The sequence below is a fragment of the Vulpes vulpes genome, chromosome 12, assembly GCF_048418805.1.
Source record: "Vulpes vulpes isolate BD-2025 chromosome 12, VulVul3, whole genome shotgun sequence".
In the NCBI taxonomy this organism is placed as follows: Eukaryota; Metazoa; Chordata; class Mammalia; order Carnivora; family Canidae; genus Vulpes; species Vulpes vulpes.
This window is the reverse complement of record NC_132791.1, coordinates 138,081,886-138,107,549: the sequence shown is the minus strand read 5'-3', so window position 1 is coordinate 138,107,549 and position 25,664 is coordinate 138,081,886. Positions and strand designations below refer to the sequence as shown.

The following is a 25,664-nucleotide window of genomic DNA, read 5'->3' as shown; positions in this document are numbered from 1 at the left end:
CCACTCTTAAGTGGCAGGCAATGAAATATTCTTCCAAGGTTTGGCCAGCTTAAAAATTGGGTTTCTGGCCAGATGAGCCCTTGGAGGTGTGTGTGTATGTGTATGTGAATGTGTGAGTCTCGTTCCGTCTTTATGGTAAATTCTAAATTCGAGCACAGATTTTCAGGAGGGCTTGTTAGACATCCAACAAATGGCATTGCAGTCCTGGCAGCTGGTCGACCACCTTATCATCCTCTAAGGCGCACTCCTTCCTCCTCAGCCTCCTTGCCCCCCTGGGATGTTAGTAGTGTTGACCATAGGAATGTGCTGAATGGTCCCAGCGGGCTGCCTTGTGCCAAGTATGCTGGGCAAGTACCCGCCTCCTCACCCTGAGCAGACATTAAGGGGCTTCCTTTCTTATAGGAAGAATAATGGAATGTGTAGCTTGAATATTACATTTCCCATCAATCCAACATGTCTCTCTTTGTTGATTTCCCTCCTAAAAGGGGCTCCTGGGGAGCCTGGGTGGCTCTGTGGTTGAGCATCTGCCTTCCGCTTAGGGTGTGATCCTGGGGTCGTGGGATCGAGTCCTGCATCGGGCCTGCTTCTCTCTGCCTGTGTCTCTGTATCTCTCTGTGTGTCCCCCATAAATAAATAAAATCTTTAAAAATGGGGGGTTCTTTGCAAAATCTTCCATTTCCAATGTTCCCCCTACACAACATCCCCCTAAACACACACACACACACACACACACACACACACACACACTTGTCCCCACTCAGTAGCTCTGGGAAATCATATGGAGAAATGTGCCATGCTTCTGCATTGCTTGTGCATTTTCTCTGATTTGGATCTGGTCGCCATTCCTTGTAAGGAGGCTTGTGTTTTCCTATATTTGATCACAGCTGCAGTCTATACTGATGGAGCTCTGAAAGCAACTCCTGATCCCAAGGCAACCAGATCCTACAAGTCTGCTTGAAGTCCAGGGGAGCCCTGGTCAATTTGTACAATCTGACCCAATAGGTCTTCCCCTCCATCCCCTAGTCTGGTGGCCATCTAGTTCGGGATTACATATTGGTGTTGGCCAAATCACTTACATACTCTGGAAATGATCTTTGTGTGGCTGTCTTAAGTGGTTAAAAAGAATTAACACATCCTTTTCCTTAAGCAGCAGCCCTAAGGGAGCAGTATGAATCTCTCCTGGTGTATCACTTAGATTCCAAACTCAATTGTTTTTTTTAAATTGTGCTTAGGAATTAGGAGGAATTTATCTAGTTCTCTTGCCCCTGAGACTCTTCAATTCCTATTAGCAGAGCTTATTAATTGTTCTAAGAAACAGTGCATTCCCTGTATCTTAGCTTTGGAGAGCCATAATTCATCACTTCTTGGTGTTAATAACTTGTGAAATGATTTGTGCAGTCCAGGTCTCTGATGCCAGGAGCACAAAGGTTCTGGAACCCTCTATCACAGAGACAGAGTGGGAGACACTATGTCCATTTGGCAAGGACTTGGAAAGAAAGCCAAAGAGGTCCACACACTGTGTTTTACCACACGCTGTTCTCCTCAGGGCTTCAGGGATGTTATAAGGGGTATTGGCTTGGGGTCACACCACGGAAAACTATCCTGCCATGGCCCTGTGATTGACATTTGCTTTTTCCATGACTCCAGAGAATGTGGGGTTTTAGCCAGCTCCCCTGAGGGCCAGCGAAAGCCATTAATGCACCCCCCCCAAGTTGACTTTTTGGAAAATACACAAAGGGCCTCTTGCCACCAGCCCTGGGAGTATCAGATGACAAAATTTTGTGTTTTTGGGGACGCTGACATTTAAGATTGAAAAGGAATTTGGATTTCTAATTTAAAAAAATAATAAGTCAACGGGATTTCAAATTAAAACATGGTTGTAAATTCAGTCAGCCACACATCTGACTTGCTCCCCCTGGAGGAAGATTAATCACTTCTCACAAGGGAATTCATGTTTTCACCTCAGAGTTTAGCTACGGCCTATTCCTATTTCGGTCCCGCAGCTCCAGCTAATTTGGGTCAGCTGTGTGTATAAACATTTGCTTACTAAAGCTCAGGAAAGAGCCCCAGGAAAGAACAGGCCTCCTGCGGTCTCCTGCTCTGGACTCTAACCTCATGTCTCCAATGGGAGCCCAGGGAAAAAAATAATACAGGCCCTAGGGCCACTGAGACATCAGTGAAGGGGACAGGCTGACTCCTCAGTGCAGGGTGGAGGGGGCCTGTTGTTGGCAGCAGCTCTCACGGGGTCGCTCCCTCCAAGGCTTGTTGAACAGAACCCAGTTCCCTCGACATCACAGATAAGGAGGGTGATGCAGAATCATAGGGCTGGTTTCCCAGGGCGGCAACCAGGACAGTGGTTCTCAACCTCCTGGACTGGCATCTTCGGGATGCCAGCTTGTCAGAAATGCCAATTCTCAGGCCCTACACCATGGGACCCTTGGGGGGTGGGCCCTGGGGATCTGTGGTGGAAACACAGCCCTCCTTGCTGATCCTGATGCCCCAGTTGAGACTCACTGCTCTGGAGTTCACTAGGCCATTAGGTCCCACTCTAGGGTCTTCAGGAACCCAGGAGTTCCAAATAAGAGAAGTGAATTTCTAGGATTTTCAGCATTTCAAGGAACTAATGAAAAAGGGAACGTGTGCCTGGAGAAAGGCTGATTAGCCTAAGGGAATGGTCACTTTTCATTGTTGCTGCCTAGGATCCTAACAGAGTGCTTGGGGATGGCTGTTCTCACCAAAAAGCACAGGCTGGTCAGTTTTCAATGCCATTAATTAATCAAAAATAGATCTATGGATCCTTAATTCATCAATGTGGGCTTCTTTGGGTGGGTGGGGGGAGGACAAAACAATTTCAAACATAGTGTGGAGTATAATTAAAATTGTCTTCAGGCGCCTGGGTGGCTCAATGGTTGAGTGTCTGCCTTTGGTCCTGGGATCGAGTCCCACATCGAGATCCCTGCAGGGAGCCTGCTTCTCCCTCTGCCTGTGTCTCTGCCTCTCTGTGTTGCTCATAAATTAAAAAAAAATTTTTTTTTAAATCTTTAAAAAGAAATCTTGGGTGACTGAAAATTTGGGAACCACCCATCTTGGCTCTTTGTCTCCTCAAACACATGTGAGTCTCCCACCTATAAAATGCTGGTCTATCTGTTCGCTCACTTTTAAAGACCAACCAGATTGTGAATGGCTCTCTTCTCAGCAGGTGAGGTACATGCTCTGTGTAACTGTGAATGCTTTGGAAATCACATTCCTTCTTAGGTTGGCAATGAACTGTTTATTTGGCACCCAAAGAAGAATCCCAGGTGTCCAAAAAGGTAGCTTTGTTATCCTTAAGACCTGGCTGCATACTTGTTTAATGCAACATATGTGATACGTTGGCAGTTCTCTGAAGAAGAGTCCAAAGCATGCGTGTCATCACTGGCTTACTAGTTTCTAAGGAAGAAGGAACCAGAAGGTAGAAGGAGGGAGAAGACAACATTTAGGATTCTAGACCCCCATATTGGCTCGGCATGGAAATTCAGAGTGCCTTTGCCTGTCCTGGAACTTGATATGTTAGAAAGGAAGGGGGTGCCTGGGTGGCTCAGTTGGGTAAGCCTCTGCCTTTGGTTTGAGTGATCTCAGGGTCCTGGGATCGAGCCCCACATTGGGCTCCCTGCTCAGTGGGGAGCCCTCTCCCTCTCCCTCTATGCTCTCTCTCTAATAATAAAATCTTTTTTAAGAAAAGAAAAGAAAGGGAGGAGGCAGACAGATTAAAACCCTCGTGCCGTGTGCTGCTCAAACAGCCAACAGTGTGTGTGCTAGGGTGCTGGAGGGAGAAGCCAAGTCAGATGGGTGCATGGAGAAGAGGAGGAAAGACTTTGCAGAGTCGACTTCTCAAAACTATCATGAAGCTGCATGTGGTGTGGGAACAGGAGTGTGCCCAGTCATTCTTGCTGCTATTCAGGAGAGAGGGACCACAGAGAATTCGGGGATTTACCAAGGCTTTGCTGTGGCTGGGATTAGTCTGCAAAACAAATAAGGTGGCACCGTTCATAGACAGCTCATCGTATTTTTCAATTCATTTACTCTGATCAGATCAAGGACCTAAGCTGCCCGGGCGCTACATTCTGGCCAGAGGCAGCTTTCTGGAAGTTTCTGTGGAGACGCCGCAGGCTCTCTGGGGCTCCAGTCTACTGCAGTTGTCTTGTTCTCTGTATTTGAGGACAATAAGCTACCTGTCCCCTCCTCTCTCCCCTGGGTTCCAACATCACTATTTGGAACAACAGAGCAGGGGTGATCTGGGCCTCTTCCAGACCATCTGTTTCAGATGAAACAGAATCCATGCCTGACCACTCTGTGTTCCCCAGGGTCCTCCTCACAGCAGTTGGTCAAAACACTACTGAATTGCTGTGATCATTCGTTGCACCTGCTCCATAGAGCTGATCATCCTTTCCAAGTGGTTGCAATAAAGTGGTGGTGTTTTAGATTCCACCCAGGAGAATGATGCCTGAGGAAAAGAATTGTAGTGGAGAAAATCCGCATGAGAAATGGTGAACAGATCCAAGCCCCACAGGTCAACAGGGGAGGCTGGCTCTGTCCTCAAGCCATGAGAAAACAGAGAATGGAGATGTCTTTTGCGGCCTTGACCCCAATAGAGAGGGGCAGTGATATGCTCCCTTTGAATCCTGGCTGGTGGTGGCAAAGGAGGCAACTTGAAATCTTCATTTAGAGATTCAGAGGTGGGATTTTTGGAGACAAGTCCAAGTAATAAATTCTTAAAGTAATATTTCTGAGCTAATTTTGAGAGGGTATTTCACTGAGATTTCATGGCTATTTTGATAATGTGAATTCTACAAATTCTACAATGGTATTATAAATGTGAAAGCAATCTTAGAATCTGGTTAGGCCCCAAGCTCCTGGTCTGAGAGCCTCTCCCCACTATTGAAAGTTGTACTAGGGGTTCCCTGCTGGTCTCAGCACTCTGCCCTTCTTGACTAAATTCAAGGAACAATGACTTTACATTCATTCAAAGCACCTGGTGGGGGAGAACCCCAGATCCATAATGGACAAAAGTGAGAAATGAGCAAATTCTTAAGAGAAGTGATTGAGGGGGATTATGAAAGAGAATTTGTGCCTGGTTGCTGTGGCCTTTTTGTTACTCATCAGGAACTTCAAAACCTGCAGGATACATGCCCGAGAAGAAGGAAGGAGTTAAATTCAATCCACTTGGACTAGTTTCATTAGTCAACTGAAATTACACATGGCTCGGTTCATTGGAGTCAGTAGGGAGAGAAACTTTCATCATCAATTTGATGTGCAGGTGAAGTAAGATCTGCATGGCTAATGCAGTGGAACTTTTTCTTCACTCTTGGTCACGGTGAGGTATAGATGACGGTGGAAAACCTGACACCATCTTGTTAAAGCCATTGGGTTCTCCTTGGCATTTACACATACATATATTTTTTGACTTCCCTAAATTCCAACTGAATTTTTTGGCCACAAAAGGCTTGAGAGGAACTCAGGGAAGTGCTTTCAAAGTCCAAGCGATTCCTTTTGAAATTTTGAGGGAAGAACTCTACACAGGGACCAATCCCAACATAGGTTCTAGCCTCAGCTCTGCCACAAGAGGGGTGGCAATGCCTTTGAGGTTTAATCTGATGTAAAACCCACGAGGAATTCTGCCAAAGGATAGCAGGTGTTTTTGTGGACCTGTTAGGAATAGTGATGCTATGCAGTAATATTGGGACAATTAATAATTCGCTTGGCGATTAGCTTTCAATATAGGCATTTTATGACAGGCTTTAAAACCTGGGGGGCGGGGAGGATTGCAGTTATTTCAAACTTTATGGGTAAAGTTAGATTGTATTAATAATTATGTAACAAATTCCACCTTGAATTTTACTCCTGTGGGTTTCCTACCACCTCTTCCTCTAAAATCCTGAATCTGTTCAAGGAACATTCCTGCTCATTGTCCCTACAGGGCTGAGCACACACCCTGCATACAGTCTGGCTCATAACAAAATTTGTTGAATTTGATTGAATTGATAGGACCCCTGAGACTGCCTGTTCTCATCTCCTTCTCCCGATGGGTTGCCTTTACACACATCCCTAGCGGTACCCAAGCAAACACATGCTGCTCGACACTGCATTGAGATGGCGTGTTTAATCTCTAATTGGGCTGATGAGGCTCATCATCTTCACCTCTCTTCCCCCCCAATCTCTGTGAAAGATTTGTCCTGGATCTAACTTTCTGAGAAGAACTAAGTAGTCGAGGTCTGTCCAGGCTGGGCTTGCCGTGTGCACCTGCTGTGGCTTTGACATTTTTCCACAGCAGAATCTATACCCTCTGGAAGCCTAGCTAAGAGGCGCTGGCTGAAGACTAGGGAAAATGGATGACACTTAATTAATCTTTATCATTTTGCTGAATTAGAAAGGAAAAAAAAAATTTCGTTCTCATAGGACTTTTTTTTTCCCCTGGCAATTAATGTTCGACGGACTAAGGATGCAAAATTTCTGTCAAGCAGGACTTCATTAATAGGTATGCTATTTGGTTCTGGAAATCCTGGAGAACAAAATGTCATAGCCCCACTGGACCCCACTCTACAAATGGACATTGAATTGACAAAACGTACATAGAGGCGTTATTTTCAAGTGTTTTATAGGGTTCATTCCTATCTTCCCTAGGTGTTCTTATGGATTCTCAGAGATTTAACCTCATAAGCCTCAGAAAAGAAAGGGGAAAAAAGTTTATTTTCAACCAAATGCTGGCTGCAAGACCCCAGTTTAGCGTACTTAAGCACAGAAGTCGAGTTTTAGATCAGTTGTGAACAGCTTGAGCGAATTGAGAGGGCCTGGGTCTCTACTCCATGTGCCCTTCCAGAATCAAAGAAAAGAAACATCAGTGGGGCAATAGATTATTTTAATACTACCCAACTAGATGTGCTCCTCATATATTTGAGGGCATGGGCACAGATTGTGGCCCACAGGAAGGATCCTGGTGGGTCTACACACTTCCACTTAGTGAATAATTCTTCTAGATGATGCTTAACCAGGTCAGCTTCTACACATGTGTAACAGGATTCTGAAAAAGGCTGGTCTGGTCAGCTGTGAGTGAAAATGTACCTATCTGACCAGAAGTCTGTAGACCTTTCTTCTCACCTGTGTTTTTAGCACCTCCACTAGTGGGCTGAGATGAAACAGGCCATTCAGATGTGATCCTATGGTTTCTCATCACCTCTGTACAAATTGTGCAAGCAGCTTGTAAATTATGGGGTGAGCTGTTTCTTTTATGCTTATTAGCAAACCTCTAAAAATGTTGCTCTACTATAAGGTCACCTGCTGTTTACTGTTTGGAGGGCTTAGCCATTAACAAAGAGCTATGTTTGAATTATAATGGAAAAGGCTTTGAAACATTCTCAGTCCTGTTTTAAGTATATAGTCCTGGAGCATGGACTATATACTTAAAATTTTAGACCTTGGGTCATGGGGCTCTAATATTACTAACCGCAGGACATTATATCCAGGCCAAACTGCTTATTGCATGCTAAACTCCAAAGTAATAGGACAGATCTGGATTTCTGCAAGAATCATGGATTTTGACTTTTACATTTTATTGGGGAAGAAAATTTAAAAATATGACCTAAAGGAGCTTGAACTGTGACTTCATTCATTTGGGGCACCCCTTCTGTGTGTTTCTATAGGCAATCAAGAGTTAGCTTTAATCACTAACTTGGTAGGAAATTTGAAATCTCTCTACTAAAAGATATAATCCTTCTTCTTTGACCCAAATTATGGCCAGTAACTCAACATTATACCATTTATACTAGAAAGCCATTGCTTCTCTGTTCCAGAAAGGAAGCACTTGGCAACATTAAATTAATTGTGGACTCAAGTACCCCAAACAGAATTGAAACCGAGGTGGTAAGAGGATGCATACGTGATTGATGCTTCTGGAAAGAACAGTGACAACATCCTAAAAGTAACAGAAGGGTGAGGGGTGCCCACAGTGAATTATGTTTACTCTAAAAACAAACCCACCAATTGGAATTTTAGCTACCACCTCTATCATTAAAGGGAAGCCCCTGCAGCTGAGTAGCATCTGGGGCAAAGCATCCATATGTGGAGTTTCTGTCGACATGGAGTCTATGAGGCTCTTGGGAGACCCATCCCCAGGCTTCGGCTCAATGACCCCTGAGGTACTTTTCATCTCCCACATCATATGGTCCCGAACAAGAGATACGGCTACTCACGTGGTGTTATGCCTTGGTTAGCCAGCTGTTCTTGGGTCCTTCTCTGTTGAAGTCGTAACTGCAAAACTTAGAAAAGAAAGTGTTAGTTTGTAAGTTGGGCTGTATGTGATTATAGTCATTTATATTTACATCAGAATTTTCACCCAGCTCTTCTCATTTTATTCTTATTTTTTAAAAGATCTTATTTATTTATTCAGAGAGACTGAGTGCTTGTGCAAGGGGAGGAGGGGCAGAAGGAGAAGGAGAAAAAAAATCTCAGGTAGGCTCCACACTCAACGTGGAGCCCGACATGGGGCTTGATCTCAAGACCCACGAGATCATGACCTGAACCTAAATCAAGAGTTGGACGCTTAAAGGATGGAGTCACCCAGAAGCTCCTCATTTTATTTTTAGAACAGTCTTGAACATTTGTGTGAGGTACATTTGTATTTCTGTTGCAGATGTGGAGAAAGAAAAGAGACTTTGAGGGGGTTGCAGGGATTCAGGAAGTCTGTGACAAGTTGCAACTGTAACACTCCTCTCCTCTTTTAGAGTGAATGTTGTCCTCACAGCACTATGCTCCCTGTCTCACTATCATCCACTTTGGAGATAAACACCAGCCGATTCTGCTGGGAATTTGCCTGCATTTTCAAAAGGGCAAATGAAGAAAGCAATAAATAGACTTTGGAGTGGGTGGGTTAAAATCTTATCTCTAGCCTCTTCAAAAGATGGGAGTTGCTTAACCTTAACCTTTCTGATTCCTGATTCCCTCACCTGTAAATGGGAACAATGCCTACCTTAAGGTGTTGCTATGAAGTTTGATAAACAATATATGCTTAGCAAGTTGCTTAGCAGAGTGGCACAAAATAATTCATCAATAAGCAGGGGCATTCTGAGCATTTTGGATTCCTTTGGAATTCCAGTCATGTTTTGCTTAGAAAAGTTTGAACTTTATAAAACTTTGTTGCTATCCATAGCACAAATATATTATATGTATCATATACATATATACATATAAATAGTTCTAAAAACTATATTTAAAATTATGAGTGTAGCATTTGTGATTTTCTCCTACTCCCTCTCTACTTTCCCCCTAAAAATTCTATCTTTGGACATTTAGCCTCTCCCTTATGGATATTCCATTTTCTCAGGGAGATTCTTCTTCTTCTCCCTCTAAAGATTTACTTATTTATTTGAGAGAGATAGAGAGAGAGAGCACATGCACCCATGTGAACTAGGGGAGGGGCAGGGGGAGAAGGAAAGAATCTCAGGCAGATACCCCGCAGAGCATGGAGCCTTACGTGGGGCTCTATCTCACAATCCTGAGACCATAACCTGGGCCAAAATCAAGAGTTGGATGCTTAACTGACTGAGCCACCCAGGAGCCCTGCTTAGGGAGATTCTAAGTTTACCCTCTTGGCCCTGGCATTTAAATTGCTCAGAATAAGGATAGAAAGAGCAAAAGTTTGCAAAAAGAGGGATTGGTCTAATCAACTTATAATGAAAAGAGAAAGCAAGGAACTGTTTTTAGGAAGAGAAAATTAGAATGGAGAGAAGAAGGGCAAAAATAGGAAGGTATGTGGGCTGACTTTCAAGTTTATTTAGTATCTTGGAGTAAAGCATCAGAGCAAATGCAGTCACGATACTGAAAGAGTAACAGGGAAAGATAATTTTTTAAAGTTCTGCTATGGTTTTGAAATGGATCCCCATCCATCTTCTTTGAGAAAGATCAATGCTGTTGAATTGCTTTTAATGACTTTTGGTTGCTAGACTGTGCTTCACCATAGCCTCATTTCACTCTAAGGTAGGATTAGACAATAAAGACCAAAAAAGAGAAAATGATATGAGTTTGTTTTTTAAGACCTTCTTCAGAAAAAACCTCCCACTAAATAAAATCTGTAAACTCTGAACAAAATATGAGAAATAACAACCTGAGGTTTCTGAACAGGAAACAAAGTCAGGTAGATTGTAGAGGGGAGTTGAAGCTTGGAGAAGTAACTTGCATGGGGGTGAGTTTTCCATTTGGGGGAAAATTGAGGGTGACCTGCAGTCGTGAAGTGGCAGGTCACATGCAACTAAGACTCTAATAGAAAATGTGCTCATCTTTCTGGCCAGAGGAATCAGAGAAAGGTACCTGGACAACCATGGCTGACGACCATACACTAATGAGGAGGACATCATGTAGGGGAGAGAATTAGAGAGGGAAGGGATCCCCTAACTATGTGTAGAACCCTTGCAAGTTTCAGGTTGATCCCTTAATGATGTTTCCATGGGGTAGACTCAAAGAAGCAGGGCAAAGGTTTAAAATTAAACTAAAATGTGAACCTCTGTGCACATAGGCAAAAAAGAACCTACTGTTTGAATCTACCTGGGTTAATTGTGTGCTGAAACAAAATGAAACAAAACAAAGCAAAACAAAACCAGCATTCTCCAGAGGATTACAAAAGAACTCAAAATTTATGTAACACAAGGAAGAATGTCTAGGATACAATCCAAAATCACTCTACACACAAAGAACCAGGAAGAACCAGGAAAATATGATCCATTTTAAACAGAAAAGACAATTAACTGATGCTAGCCTTGAGATGATCTAGATGTTGGAATTATCACACTAAAGCCTTAAAGTAGTCCTTCTTCTTCTTCTTCTTCTTCTTCTTCTTCTTCTTCTTCTTCTTCTTCTTCTTCTTCTTCTTCTTCTTCTTCTTCGAGATTGAGAGAGAGAGAGAGAGAGAAGGGATGGGCAGAGGGAGTGGGAGAATCCTATAAAGGCTCCATGCCTAGCATGGAGCCTGACTTGGCGCTTGATCTCACAACCTGGAAATCATGACTTGAGCTGAAATCAAGAGTCTGAGCTATCCAGGTGCTCCTAAAGTAGTTATTTTCAACTATGTTCAATGAAGTAAAAGAAAACAGGCTGGAAATAAGTGATAGGAAATCTCAGCAGCAAAATAGACACATAAGAAGAAACCATAAAAAATCAAAACTTAATGTTAGAGTGTCCGTAATAATCCATGAATGAGCTGAATAAAAGAATAAACATCAAGGGCACTTGGGTAGCTCAGTTGGTTGAGGGTCTGACTCTTGATGTTGGTTCAGGTCTTGATCTCACAGTTGTGAGTTTGAGCAACATGTTGGGCTCCACACTGGGCATGGAGCTTGCTTTTAAAAAATAGAATAAATATCAGAGGGAATGAATCAGTAAACTTGAAGATAGATCAAAATAGAGAGGAAATTAATGGGAAAAAATGGACACACGAATAGCCTCATGGACCTGTACCACAATATCAAAAACTCTAAAATCAGCTAATTAGAGTCCCAGAAAGAGGGCAGAGAGAAAAATAATAGCCCCAAGCTTCCCAAATTCCATCAAAGACATGAATTCACAGATTCCAAAAGGTCGATAAAACCCAAACCAGACATATTCACAGACAACCACACTTAGATACATCATAATCGAATGGCTGCACCAAAGACAAAGAGTAAATCCTAAAAGTATCCAGGGAAAACAACACATTATATAAAGGGAAACACTGATTCTTATCCAGAAAGCATGGAAGCCAGATGGTAAAACAAAAACAAAATGCAAAACACAAAACACGAAACAAATGTCAACACCGAATGGGAAATGTCCTCTAGAAACGAAGATAAAGATGCGAAAAGGGAAAGTAAGATAATTTGTTGCCAGCAAATTTTACTACAAGAAATGCTTAAGGAAATCTTCAGGCTGAATTGAAATTAAAGCAGAAGGAAATCTGGATATTGAGGAATAACTAAAGAGTATCAGAAATAATAACTCTTTTGGTAAATATTAAATTTTTTCTTTTTCTTCTTAAGTTTTAACAGAATGTATGGAACTGTTTAAAGAAAAGTTATAGTATTGTCTTGTGATGTTCCTAAGGCATGCAGACATACTACCGATTACCACAATAACATAGAAGGTCCTTTTTGACTGCAAGATTTCTACAATTTACATATTATGGTATAATATTAACCATAGGTAGCCTGCAAAAGATTAAGGAAGAGCAACTAATGCAAATACAAAGAGGAGGTGAGCCTGGGTGGCTCAGTCAGTTAAGCACCTGACTCTTGATCTCAGGGTCATGAGTTCAAGCCCTGTGTTGGACATGGAGCCTACTTAAAAAAAAATACAAAGAATAGCTTAAGAAAAACCCAATAAATTAAATGAAATGCTAAAAAAATATTCAAACAATCCAAAAGAATGCAAAAAGTAGGGAATATAGAAACAAAAAACAGTGGATGAACAGAAGATAAATATTAAAATGGCAGAGGTCCAAAAACATTAATAATTACACTGAATTTCAATGGTCTAAACCCTCAAATTGAAAGGCAAAGATGAGCAGAATGAATAAAAATTCAATATGCAATAGTGTGCTGTCTACAAGAGACACACTTTGTATATAACAATTCAGATTGGTTGCAAGTAAATAGATGGGGGGAAATATACCTATAAACAAGAAGCATAAGAAAGCTAGACTAGTTATCCAATATCAGGTAAAAGAGATTTCAAGCCAAAGGGTATTATTGGAGAGAAAGAAGGTCCATAGCACTTGCCAGATTCCCAAAGAGGTCCAAAGCCTCCAAAATTTAAATCCCACTAATCCAGAAATTTGAAATCCAGGGTTTTGAGAGCATGCACTAGAGTCAAGTTATAATGATGTTGACAAAGAAGTCTCGGGAAAAAAGGATTAGTTTAATTTTAAACAATCTGAATTTTAGGAGTCCCAGTAAATTATAATGTTTCTGATATGCAATTTGAGAAATAGGGCTGGAGAAAGGCTTAGGGGTCAGAGCTGATTTGGGATATTGTCTCCAAATAAGTGGCCACGAAAACTTTTAATCAGAATTCCTAAAAAAGACAGGTATGCGATCAGAGGAAAGATAAAATGAAAATAGGAATAAAAATTATCTGACAAATCAAGAAAGTATAACATTAAAAGGAGCTGGTAAAGGGCATAATTAGTGTTGGGTGTGTAATGTGGAGAAATTATTGCACTATTTGACATCAGTCATTCCATACTCATCACTTTTTAGCTAAGCATTTGCAGATTTTCATGTTCAAAAGATCAAAAGCATGATTCGTTATATTCCTTCAACCTTTCAATAAGTATCTGATCGTTGGCTCTGTGAGAGACATGCTTGTTACCAGCCTAACTGCTGAATAGGATGGGCAGTTACCATTCTCAAAGTGTTTACTTCCCAGCTGGTGAGATCAACACAATTTTTCCTGAACACATAGTCTTTTTATTCCTTTTTGGTTTTTTTCCTATTTTATTTTGCCTTCTCTGGAATAATTTCTTTCCCCAAAGAAAGAAGAAGCTGGTCTTTAGGAGCTTTTTTTCATTCCCTGAACCTGTATACAATGTACATGCACATGCATATTTTTGTGGATTGGCCTGTGACTTCTGTCAGATTTTAAGAAGTCTCTGGGACCTCCAGAAGTTAAGTGACCTAGACTAGATCATCTCACATCTTTTCCAGGAGGCCCTCTCCTTATAGTGCACCTTACACGTGTAACCAAACTAATTTCCCTCAAACTCTATTTTCGGATGATTCCTTTGTGTAGTATCCTCGAGTGGCTCCTGATTCTGGTGTTTGAGGTCTTCTCCACAAGCACAAGTACCACACAAACTCTCTCCTCCAGTTTAGTTTGTTTCTACCTGAGTCCAACATCTACCAAATGTTTACACACCTTGCCTTGGATTATGATATACCCACCAGTGGAATCTGGTGTATGGTTTGAGGCTAGGCCATAATTTTAATTTATTCCAAAGACTTTGTGAACTATATATACCTGCCATTTATTTAAAATTTTCCCTTTGTCTACTGATTGGTAATGTCATCTCTGTCATTTACTAACGTGCTGATGTGAACTGCGATCTAATTTATACTAACTTATACTTTTGATCCTTCCCTCTTTTTTAGCAGCAAAAGTAGGAAATGGTTCCTGAGTCCTATAAATAACAGAAATGAGAGCTGTAAAAGTCTATACCTGCCCTGAAAAGACAAAGGGGATTCTTCAGTGGATTGAAACTGTAAGTGATCTTTGGGAGATAAACAGAATATGGCATTGGATTGGAAAAGTACATCATAAGACATAGGCAAGTGAGTAATAGAAAGCCTTGCCAAGTGTCTACCTTGCCCAGAAGCACAAGTGAGTGTAAAGCTCCCTCTAACAGGGCTGTTAGATAGGGTCCCCAAGGAAAAGATCAGTCTCCTCCATGTCCTGAATCCCTCTCCACATTGGACCAGGCATTGGTAATGGGAAGGGGCTGTCAGTGTCTAGGAAGGAGCAGCAAATATGGTATCTGGGAGACACAGGAGTGGACTCCAGATTGTTGGCAATACACAAGAGGCTCAATAACCCTTTGTTGCCTGAAACTAGCTACTGAGCATCCTGTGCCTCTTTCCTAGTCCCTGAAATCAAATCAAAGCACACGTGTCAGCAATGTATCTTTTTCCCCCAGGCTGTGCTCACCTGTGCATCAGGTAGTCTAACAGGTTTCCAAAAAGACACAGTATGAGGGTGCAATTAGAATCACTTACCCTGGAAGGAATGTTGTTATCACAAAGGGAAGACCCTAAACATACAAAAAAAGAACATATACTCAAGGTGACAGTGTGAATAAATGAAAACATACCTTTCTCAGAGGTAGACAAGAGAATGTTCATTAGTTAATAATAAACTGGGGGAGAGGCAGAAAAATAGAATAATCATCTCCTCACACCCATTAGGATAGCTACAATAAGAAGAAAGAAAGGAAGAAAGAAAGGAGAAGAAAAAAGAAAAGAAAAAAAAAAAGAAAAGAAAAGAACAATAGTTGACAAGGCTGTAGAGAACCTGGAACCCTTGTCTGCTGCTGGTAGGAATGTAAAATGTTGCCACCATATGGAAAACAATATGGCGGCTCCTCAAAAACTCAAAGCTAGAATGACCATATGATCCAGCAATCCTGCTTCTGAGTACATATCCAAAAGAAGTAAAAGCAGAAACCTGAAGAGATACTTGTACTCTCATGTTCATAACAGCATGATTCCTTATAACCAAAAGATGGAAGCAACCCAAGGGTCCATCAACAGATGAATGGACAAGCAACATGTTGTATACACTAGAGTCTTAGCCTTCAACAGGGAGGAACTTCTGGCACATGCTACAGCATGGATGAAACTTGGGGACATTACTCAGAATGAAATAAGCCAGTCACCCAAGGACAAATATGAGGTATGAGGTTTCTCAGGGTCGTCAAATCCACAAAGGCAGAAAACAGAATGGTGATGTCCAGGTGATGGGTTGGGGGAGGAAGACATTGGAAATTACTGTTTAATAGGTATGGAGTTTTAGTGTTGCAAGGTAAAAAGAGTTCTGGAGACAGATGGTGGTGATGGTTGTGTGATGATGTTAATGTGCCTAACACCACTGAACTGCACACTTAAAAATGTTTGAGATGGTAAATTTTATGAGCGTTTTATAAGTAAAAATTAAATTATGGAAATAAAGCAAACATTGAGTAACGATTAAGATAAACTCAATGGGTGGCTGAGTATTGGAACGAATATTGGGACGAATGTATTTAAACATGAATTGCTAAGCAAGGAGATGAACTGAATGGTTCTCTTAGAACATAAGACAAAGGGCTAAAAGACTGGAAAGCATAATTGGTATGTACTCAATGTAGACACATTGCTAAATAGAGAGAAGCTTCCAGAAAAAAAAATCTTATTCCTGAACTAGAGCTAACTATTATTCATGTCTGATTCCTGTCCTTGAAGTCCCTTTTTCCTAGATGTTTATGTGGGGTCACATTATAAATTTTTCCTTCCTTAGCTGATTTTTATTAGTAATACATCATAGATATATTTCCAGATCATTTCATACCCTTCAAAAGACATTTTGGTAGCTGCATATTTAATTTTTTGGTTATTCTGTACGTCATTGAACTGAATACCTACTGTTAATTCTTTACTTTGTTTCTAGTATTTTTACTACAGTGGGCACTCTTTGTGGTTGATTTAGGGCCACACCCTCAATATGGTTTTCGGATATACTCCTAGAGGTGCAACTGTTTGGGTATAGAATGTGTCAAATTGAAAGCCAGAGGGCCAAGGCCAGGAGGATCCTGGGACTGCAACTCGTCCCTGGGTGGCTTTTTGTCCGGGTCTGGTAGATTTCTGATGCTGGAGGTGGGAGCTGAGTGACCACCTCTATTTTTGTGGCTGTTTTCCTGCTGCATGTGGGGGAGTCCTGATGGGTTGGGCAGAAACCTTGCGATTTGGTGAAGCAGGCTTTCCCTGTGGGCACAGCTGCCCTTGGCCAGCACTGGCCTCTTTCCTGAACTGCCTCTGCGTGCTTCCCTGGGCAGTCCCTCCCTTCCTCCCCCTGCTTTCAGCTGGCTGGGGCCTTTCGTGTCCCCAGAGCTCTTGGCAAACATCCACTGATCCACCGTAGCTAAAAATACTCTAAGCAGAGGGTTGCTTTTTGGCCCAAGCCTCCCCCCACCCCCAACTCCTACTTTGAACCACCTACAAGTTACAGGTATTCATAAAGTGCTCTCTCTTCACCTCCTTTGAGGCCACATGGTCATCTTTGACGGGTGAAGGAAGGGATGTTCTTAGTCTCTGTCACCTCAGTATGTTCTCTTACGGTTCTGGCATTTGGGTGTCAGTCTTCCGTAGCTTTCACAACCAAAGCATTTATTTTATTTTATTTTTTGCATTCTTTTGGCCCTTGTCAGAATTGGGAGTTATTTGTTTGCACTCAAATTGCTTCTTTCCTCAGAGGTCCTGAGCTCTCAAGTCTGATTTCCTCATCTGTCTGGCTATTCTTGTCCACAGTACCACACTATTTAAGTTATTGTAGACTTTCCATAGACTTTCATCTAATACAAAGAATCTTCTATTGTCCTTTTGAAACAAGTATTTTGTGACCATCCTAATCTGTCTTTTCCCCCTAAATAAACTTCAGGACCAGGGCAGCAAGTTCCACTCCCCCCACCCACCGCATCCCCCCACCAAGGACTACCTCCCCTCAAAAAGAATATGTTCCTTTATTATTTTGTAAAGTGTGAACACCATCCAGTCAGAGAAACAGCCCCCTGTTTAATGATGATTAAAGAATACATAGAACTTCTGGATGAAGTATAGGTCAGGACTGGGAATAGTTGCCTTTATGCAGCTGGGACTGGATACTCGATTCAAGAATGGGAGCTAGAATATCTTTACACACCATAAAGCTGCAAACAAACCACGTCACTTGCCTGGGCCCAGGAGAGGAAGCAGTGCCACCCAAGAGACGAAGGACTAGATACAACTGCAAGGGTCTCTTAAGAGTTTCAGGTTGAAGAGGCAGGAGATACCAGAATGGATGGACATTATGACATTTTTCTTATCACACAGGCAGCCACCTCTGCCACACGCCCAGCGCGGGAGGGCAGGCCCTTCTGGATGCAGAGGGAGGCAGCATGATGGAGTGAGGGAGTTGGGAACGGAAAACAGAAGACTCAACTTTGACTCCACCATGCTGTGTGACCTTAGACAAGACACTGTGTCCATGAGTCCTAGACTTCTCATCTGTATACACAGCAATAGTCCTATGACTAATAAATCATAATAACCAATTGCACAGCATTGTCGGGATGGAGGTAATGAGTTAACCACTTCCTAAACTAGACAAGGCTGTCAAATGTCTTTCTGTGTTAAATTGATAAGGGCAGCTTCAGGAGGAAGCCCACCTGTTTCGTTCTGGCTACAGACTCTGGATGAGAAAAGGGAATCATTTGCAGTGGGAATAATAATGTAGAACTTTAAAAAGTCGTGCTGCCTTAAACACTGGCCAGGCCAAGGCTCCAGGCCCTGCAGTGAGAGGCAGTGCAAATCGGGAAGGAGGAATCTGAAGGAATCTTCTACAGAATCTACTGAAGAGACAAGGATTCCACCACTTGTTGAGTGAGGTGGGGATGGCAGGAGTAGGACAGAAGAAACTGAGCTATTAACTCATCACAGAAGCTTTTATAGACATCATCTCATCAAAACCACCTGCTAAGCCTGTGGGACTAGAAATTATCATCCCATGTTGCAGCTCGTAAGACTCAGAGGGCACAAATAACTCTTCCAAAGCCATGAAGTTATGAAGTGAGGGAAGCACATTTCAAACTGATGGTTTCAGACTCCTGGGTACAAATTCCAACTGGATCCATGTTCTACCTTATGTTTTAATTAATTTCAAATGAAGGAGCAGGAGCCACCATAACATGAGGAATACACCTCACACTACCTGCCACCTATGTAACTCAACATAAGGACCCTCGGCTCAACAGCACTGCCTACAGTGTCTCCATAGCAACAGTCATGTAGGGTACCATTATCTTTCTGGAGCCAATAGGCAGCGGGGTGGCTTTTCTAACCAACACAGGTGATCGGCCCAGCTAAATCTCTGATTAGGATGAGGCTCCTGAATGAGCCCGTGCTCTGATGGCATCACACAGAGTTGTTGCCATGGTTTTGGTGAGAAGTATTGCTTTTCTGAGGATTGCAAAACACTTCATGTTCCAACCCCATGCTCGTTCATTCCTGACAGAGTGGAAAATGTGTCTCCTTGGCTGAAATGTTCCTCTTGAGTCCAGCCCAAAGATGACATTTTTAGGAAAGTTTGAGAAGAATCCTGTGGCTGTTACTGAGTCACGATAGAGTGGAAATGGATCTTTTCTATTTAAAGAGTTTTGTGCTACTGTTTGAAAATGTCATATTGCTAGGGAACGGTGGAAATAGAAAACTTTCCACTTGCCATCAACAAAGAAATATCGTTACTGAATGAGAAACAATGGAGTGAGTTGAGAAGTTTTCTTACCTGTCTGACTGCAGTAATAGGTTGCTGGGAGTTTAATTTAAGAACATGAATCTAAATAAGCTTGGTGTTCTAGAAAGGAATCATTCATCTGAAATCCAACACATGTGATTCTAGACCACATTCTGCTACTACACAGTCATTACTTCAAACAGGTCTCAGAAGCTTTCTGGATCTCAAGGTCAATATAAATCAAAAGAAAAGATCAGATTAGATTCCAATTTCCCCAATTTACCTGATCTTAAGAGTCACCTAGGGACTGAAAAAAAACAACAACAATCACTTCTTTGGTCCCTTTCCTAAAGTTCAGCCGGTTCTGGGATCTATTGGAAATATATTTTAACAAACCTGCCTGGAAATTCTGAGGAAAAAGTAGGTTTGAGAAATAGAACTATGCAAATACAAAGTGCAAAACCATGTTTTTATGGGCCTTTGTACCTTGCTTTTTCACTGGAAATAGCAGGGTTACTTTTCATGTGGGTGTGTATGTACAGACTCTCATTTTTTAATGGCTATATAGTATATCGGCATGTTTCAATATCTGTTTACTCCCCTTTTATTGTCCATTTGTTGTTCTTTTCTTCAGAAATGATATACTGCTTTGGATTCTTACTAGGACTATTGGAGGGCCCCCATCTCACTACCCCTTGTGAAAGAAAACTCCAAAGTGCAGCAAGCACTGCTAAGAGAGTCTTTCAGAACAGGATGAGGAAGACATTGAAGAAGGTGGCTTGTGTGCATCTCCTGTCTCAATTTTTGGAACACCCTGGACTTTTGACTCCTGTCAATTGTAACTCGTCAATCGCACCTCCACCATGTCCCGGAACACATCCTTCTACTTTAGACTGGAACAGAGATAATGTAGCATCTGGTCGCTGAATAGCCAATCATGCAGGAGATAGTTTAACTCTGTCAGCGCCAATCATAATTCTTTCAAAACAAGTTATGTAACCTCGTGGTTTCTGCCTTTATAAGCCTACTCTCTGCTTACAATTCGGAGTACACTTTTGAGTTTGCTTCCTTGTAATCCCTAAGATCCCAAATAAGCACTTCCGGTTGCTTTATGGCCTCTTCTCCTTGGTCAACACCCTTTATTAGCAATGGATGCTATTATTTAGGAGGAAAGAAGCTTTGCTAATTTGATGAGTAATAATGGTATCCCATTACATTTCTTAATTAGTCGAACATGCATTCATAGATTTGTTGACTATTCATGTCTTTTCTTATGTGAATTGCCTGGTAACATTCTTTTCACATGTTTCCATTTTTTTTCCCTTATAGATTTGGGAGAGCTATTTATACCCCCTAAAGCACATTAAATATAGTCATCTATGTTGTAAACCTCCCTTGGCTTTCGTTTGCCATTCAATCTTGTTTGTGATGATTTTGGCATTTAACATTTCTATATGCAATCCTTCTAAAAAACTCTTAAGAATTCTATCTTTGGTATACGCTTAGAAAGATCTCCATATCCAGATTATATATTTGCTTAAATGTTCTTAACATTTTTATGGTTTTGGTTTTGCATTTGACTTTGCAATGCATCACATTTTAGTATACGGTATTAGAAAAGTCTCTAGTTATTTTTTTCAAACTGTTAACTAGTTTTTCTAAGATAATTTCTTGATCAAAGAGATTTTAGATACTGTGTTTGTCATACTATAGACTTGCATAACCTTGAATCTGTTTCTACTCATTGTTTTCTGACCTCAATATTTTGTTTTGTTTGGTGGCAGGCTGGGTTTATCTGACTTATTAAATATCCACTTCATAGGGTATAGGAGTCTAATTTGGGATAATTTGAATCCCCCAGTTACACAATCCTAATTTAGATCTCTCAAAACAAGACTTCAGAATGCAAATTTTTAAGGGACCAAGAAGTGGAAAGTAGTTTCTACCCACATCAGCAGCAGAGGCAACTTAACACAATAAGATAGTAGAGCTAGGTATTTATTTATTTATTTATTTATTTATTTATTTATTTATTTATTGCTAGGTATTCATGTAAGTGTTTAACATGCAACAGGTAGGAGTTTAATCCAATGAAATTGGCATAGGAATCAATTCTGAATGCCCTGAGGTTTTTCGGGACAAAGAGAAGCAGACAAAAGGAGAGAAAACAAGAATGGAAGAATGGTATAGAAAGAGGTAGTAAAAAAGAAACGATGGTAGGAAAACAGGTTTAATTTTTTTTTTTTACTTTGAGAGTATTTGTGTATAAATATCTATTCCAGTGAAGACTATTAAATCATGTGTATTTAATAGAAAATGAGAGAGGTGTTAAATCATCACACCAGGTTCTGCCCCAAGTGGGAAGTAAGAGGCCAACTATGCTGGCAGGACCCTGGGTATATAAAGCTATGCTTTTGGCCTTTTCATGGATGTCTCCCTAGCTAGGCTCAACACGGAGGTGATTCTAAGGAAGGGAGAAAGAGGAAAGTAAAGGATAAAAAGCAAAGAAACAAAACCTATTTTCACATGAAAGATATGCTGTAAGAATTTCAAAATGATTCTATTTGCTCAACTGTTTAGATAATTTGGAAGCAGAAAACTAGGGGCCGGAGTGATGGACCTATGCATCCTCCTCTAATAAACAGAGTTACCACCCATCCATGCTTCAGTTTGGCCTGCCCTGGCAAAGCTGGCAGGTCCACTGAAACCCAGAAATCTCTCTTGCTTTCATGCAATGTGCAAAACGGCTGTTCTTTCAACTCCATTGGGTAGAGGAGACTTTCCAGTGCTTCACTAGGTATATCTTGGTGTTTCTCAACTCTTTGGCAATTGTTACGTCTTTTTTATATTACCTTCTATCTAGAATACTCCGTGGGCCCAAGAAATTGTATCATCCAAAGAATCACAAAGGAGTTCCTAGGACCTGTGTGTTAACCTTGTATTTGGTCCATGTCAAGAAGCTATCATTGCTAAGAGCATCATCCTTACCCATTACTTGCCATAGATATGCTGCCTCCTTAAGACCATCATATTATTCATATTTGATTGAGTTTCTGTCCTACATGCCCTCCACTTAACTGTTCGTTTCTCCCTACAAAACCCTCATTTTTTAAAGCCAATTCCCCATGGCCTCACTTGGCCTGTGGTCTCTGTGCACTCTACTCTCTAACCCCTCTGCAAGCCTCTGAGCACGGTCGTATTTTGTAAAGGAACAGAATGTGTAGTCTAATAAGATTCTTTTTCTGAATCATAAATTAATTTGTACTTAAACTTTACCAAAGTCATAAAATAACTTACATTTACTCTATAGTTAGTAAGTCAAGTACTTTGGAGGGGCGAAATAATTCTAAAATTACCCCCAAAATGGCACATGATAAATGAAAGATGTATACTCACTGTACCAACCACATATTCATCATTCACAGAATCATCATCCTCTGTTTCTTCCAATGTGCCACGATCTTTAGTCCCTCTAGGAATGGCTCTTCCTTGACTATGCAGGAAGGTGAGAATAATGTTCCAAATTCTGAGTGAACCTAAGGACTATTTCCAACACTACTTCAAAGTAATAACACAAAGGAACCCATTTGGGTTCCAGCCTCCTTACCCTGAAGAAAAGGATGGACTAGGGCCTCTCAAGCTTAAAAACAACAACAACAACAAAACACTGGAAACATTTTTAAAACGGAATCTTACATGGAAGGAAAAAAATAGCCCAGGGGCAAATGATAAAAGCAGAATCTCACAAAACGTCACGGCTCCATGGAGCAGAGTTTGAAAAATCATTGGATTGGCTCATCCCCAAGTCCTTTCTAAATTAAATGTTATTTTTTTGTGATTTCTATCTTAAAAAGTCTCAAATCACCTAAGAGATGCTGCTTAGGAATAGATGGGAGTGATTCTATTTAGGAGGAAGAAGTGAGGGGTGGGTTATGGTGCCAACGCACGGAGAGAACCCTGTTCTCCCAAAACATCTTGGTCCTTTGAGCCTTCCCTGCAGGATGGTGAAGGCTCGCGAGCACAGGAAGGCTCCTGATTCCAGACGAGGATCAATCCCAGATCCCTTAGCAACAGCACCAGAGCGAAGCTTTCTTTTACACCAGCAGATGGTGGGGGGCCTTCGCGGCTCGGCAGCACCTTCTTACAACGGACTCCTGGTGACTATTAGAATCTTTTTTGACCCTGCCTGGCAACCAGCACCCCTTGGTAACATAGGAGCCATCATTCCATCAGACTCCACGATTGCTTCTTGTCTCATCGCTCTATACCTTTTCCATATCCTGCATATATAATATGCTCTGCATCTAAATGCAAATCCTTTAAATATTTTGTATATTGGAGGACAGATGCCAAAGTCCAGAAATTTATAGAAAAGCAAAATGGATTATATTTCAAAAATAACCTGCCTGTTTTTGACTTCTGCTGTACATACAAGATACCTGTGGGTAGAGATTAGAAGGTCATCCAAAGCTCTGTCTGCTGCAATAAATCAATGTGATGTCCCCTGTAAGTCACACAAGAGTTCAGGAGACCAGGTCTTATTCTTCCCACTATATAACTATGTGACCTTGGTCTAGACACTTCATCCTCAAGCTGTAGTTTCTCTTCCTTCATAAAGCAAGAAAGATGAGCTGATGATCACAGAGGCTCCTCGGGGTGCTAACATTTCATGACCCTTGGCTTCATTTTTGACGAGGGACTTTGCATGTCTCCAAGGTCAAACCTCTGGGATTTTTACTTAATCCCTAGAGTTTCCCCTATGAGATCACAATATTCCTTGTGATAGTTCTTAGCATTGTGTTCAGAGTGCAGGGAAGGGCTGACAAAGACCACAAGGCAGTACGGGTTCTAAGAAGTCAGAAACACAGGGTCCCCACGTGACCCTTGTGGTCGGAAATGGGAACAAGAACAGCTAGAGAAATCTTCAGGATCACCAGGCCAGTCTGGTGATCATGCATCCATGCATCTAGCTGCCAATTTGGTCTCTCAAAAAGTATTTAATAGTTCCTTGCTATTTGCTGAAGCATCTGTAGAAGCGGGGGGGATGATACAAAGTAATTTAAGGCAGGAATAATCTAGCGGGGGGAAGACAAGACACACACACTTACTTGAGTTAGATAAATAAAGCGTTAGGCCACAGGTGACTGGAGAATAAATCTTCACAGGAGGTTACCAAGGGTAGAAGGGGAACTTTCCATTTGCAAGGGAGAATCCTGTGGGGATGATGGTTGACACAGGGCATTCTTGACCAAGGGAAGAACACACGTACAAACTTGAACATGGGATAAACATGGTGTGTCTTGACTGGGGCTTGGTCTGGGAGGATATGACCTGTGCAGCCAGAGTCCCAGGTTCAGCAGGACCCCGTGCTTGGCTCAACACAACGCTGTTGCCAGCTGACATTCTCATCATTTTTGAGTGAAGGGCGCCATGCTATTTTGCATGGAGCTCCACAATTTATGTAGTGTCCCCTCGAATACTGGCTTGCTCCATCCTATCATGGACTGGTAGGAGATGAAACTGGAAGAGGAGGTGGGGATTCATGTACTGAGGGCCTTACATGCTGTGATCAAGTGTTTGGATTCCATCCTGTTCAAGGAGGCAGTATGGGCATATGGGCATGCTTTGAGCAGTGGAGCAACATGGTAACATTGAGATTTCGGGATGACTAATTTCATGCTAACACAGAGAGGGGTGAATGACTGGTTTGAAGACCCTTCCAGACCCATGGGTAAGGCAAGAAAGTCCACTTCCATGTAGGGGGGATGGGGAAGAGAGGGAAGATTTGAGAAACAAGTGAATCACAAGGAGGAATTACTCTGTCTTGTTAATGAAATTAGGGAAAGATGGAGAGAGAGAGAAAGGAAGGAATCGGGGTATTAGTGCTACTAGGATTATTGGGACCAGATTGGTAGAGTCACCAGGAGCCTTTGGGGTCACACTTGCGTCTGGGAACTTGGCAGTCAGGTGAACACTTTAACATCATTCATTCATGCACTTCATTTGTTCAACATTTATCGATCACCTACTACTATGCCCAGGCACTGTTCAGACACTAAAGATCCAGCTGGAAATAAAGCTGTCACGAACTCTGCCTAGATAAACTTTGCAGTCTAGGGGAGGAGAAAGACAAAGAGGCTAAGCAAATGTTACAACTATGGGCATGCCATGAAAGGGAAGCTCTATGTTGTCTGGGAATCAGAGGAGGCTTTTCTGGTTCTTTCTCCCGAGAAATTTAAACAAACAAATAAATGAAACTGTTAAGCCCACAACCCTTAATTTGTTTCATGTGTGTGTTGGGGTTGTGGCGGTAATTCTCATTTCCTGAAGACTAGGCGTGCCTCCTGAGAGAGGGAGATATGGATAGCCAAGTTACTGGCTGTGTGAGGAATAAGAGAACAATCCAGAAGCCTCGCGATACCTTCCTTTTATTCTCTTCTGAATGGCTTTCCACCGGATTCTTACAAAGAAATGCCTTTTTGAAATCTGCTATGGAAGTGGCTTTTAATGCAGCTAAGATGTTCCCACTGAGCTGCCTCACCCCCGGATCACAGCTTTTGTTTCAAGAACAGGCATTGACCCAGTCACACTGCACTTGTCCCTGGGAATTCTGGATATCGGACTGAGAGGGAGCAAACTCAGGAGCTTTT

General features: G+C 41.8%; 1 protein-coding gene across 11 annotated transcripts in view; it reads right to left on the bottom strand.

Annotated features, from left to right (window-relative positions):
• MYOCD (myocardin) overlaps positions 1-25,664 on the bottom strand; it is a 96,366-nt gene that overhangs the window by 51,154 nt on the left and 19,548 nt on the right. For 7 of the 11 annotated variants that reach the window (XM_072730385.1, XM_072730381.1, XM_072730382.1 and 4 more), the window contains exon 2: positions 8,226-8,291. Coding sequence is in view for 4 of the 11 variants with exons in the window: in XM_072730381.1 (XP_072586482.1) it covers positions 8,226-8,291 (66 nt within the window). In the remaining 7 variants the exon portion in view is untranslated. Of the gene's footprint in view, positions 1-3,973; positions 4,001-8,225; positions 8,292-25,664 lie in introns of all 11 variants that reach the window. The other 4 variants (XM_072730383.1, XM_072730384.1, XM_072730387.1 and 1 more) reach the window with 1 other exon arrangement.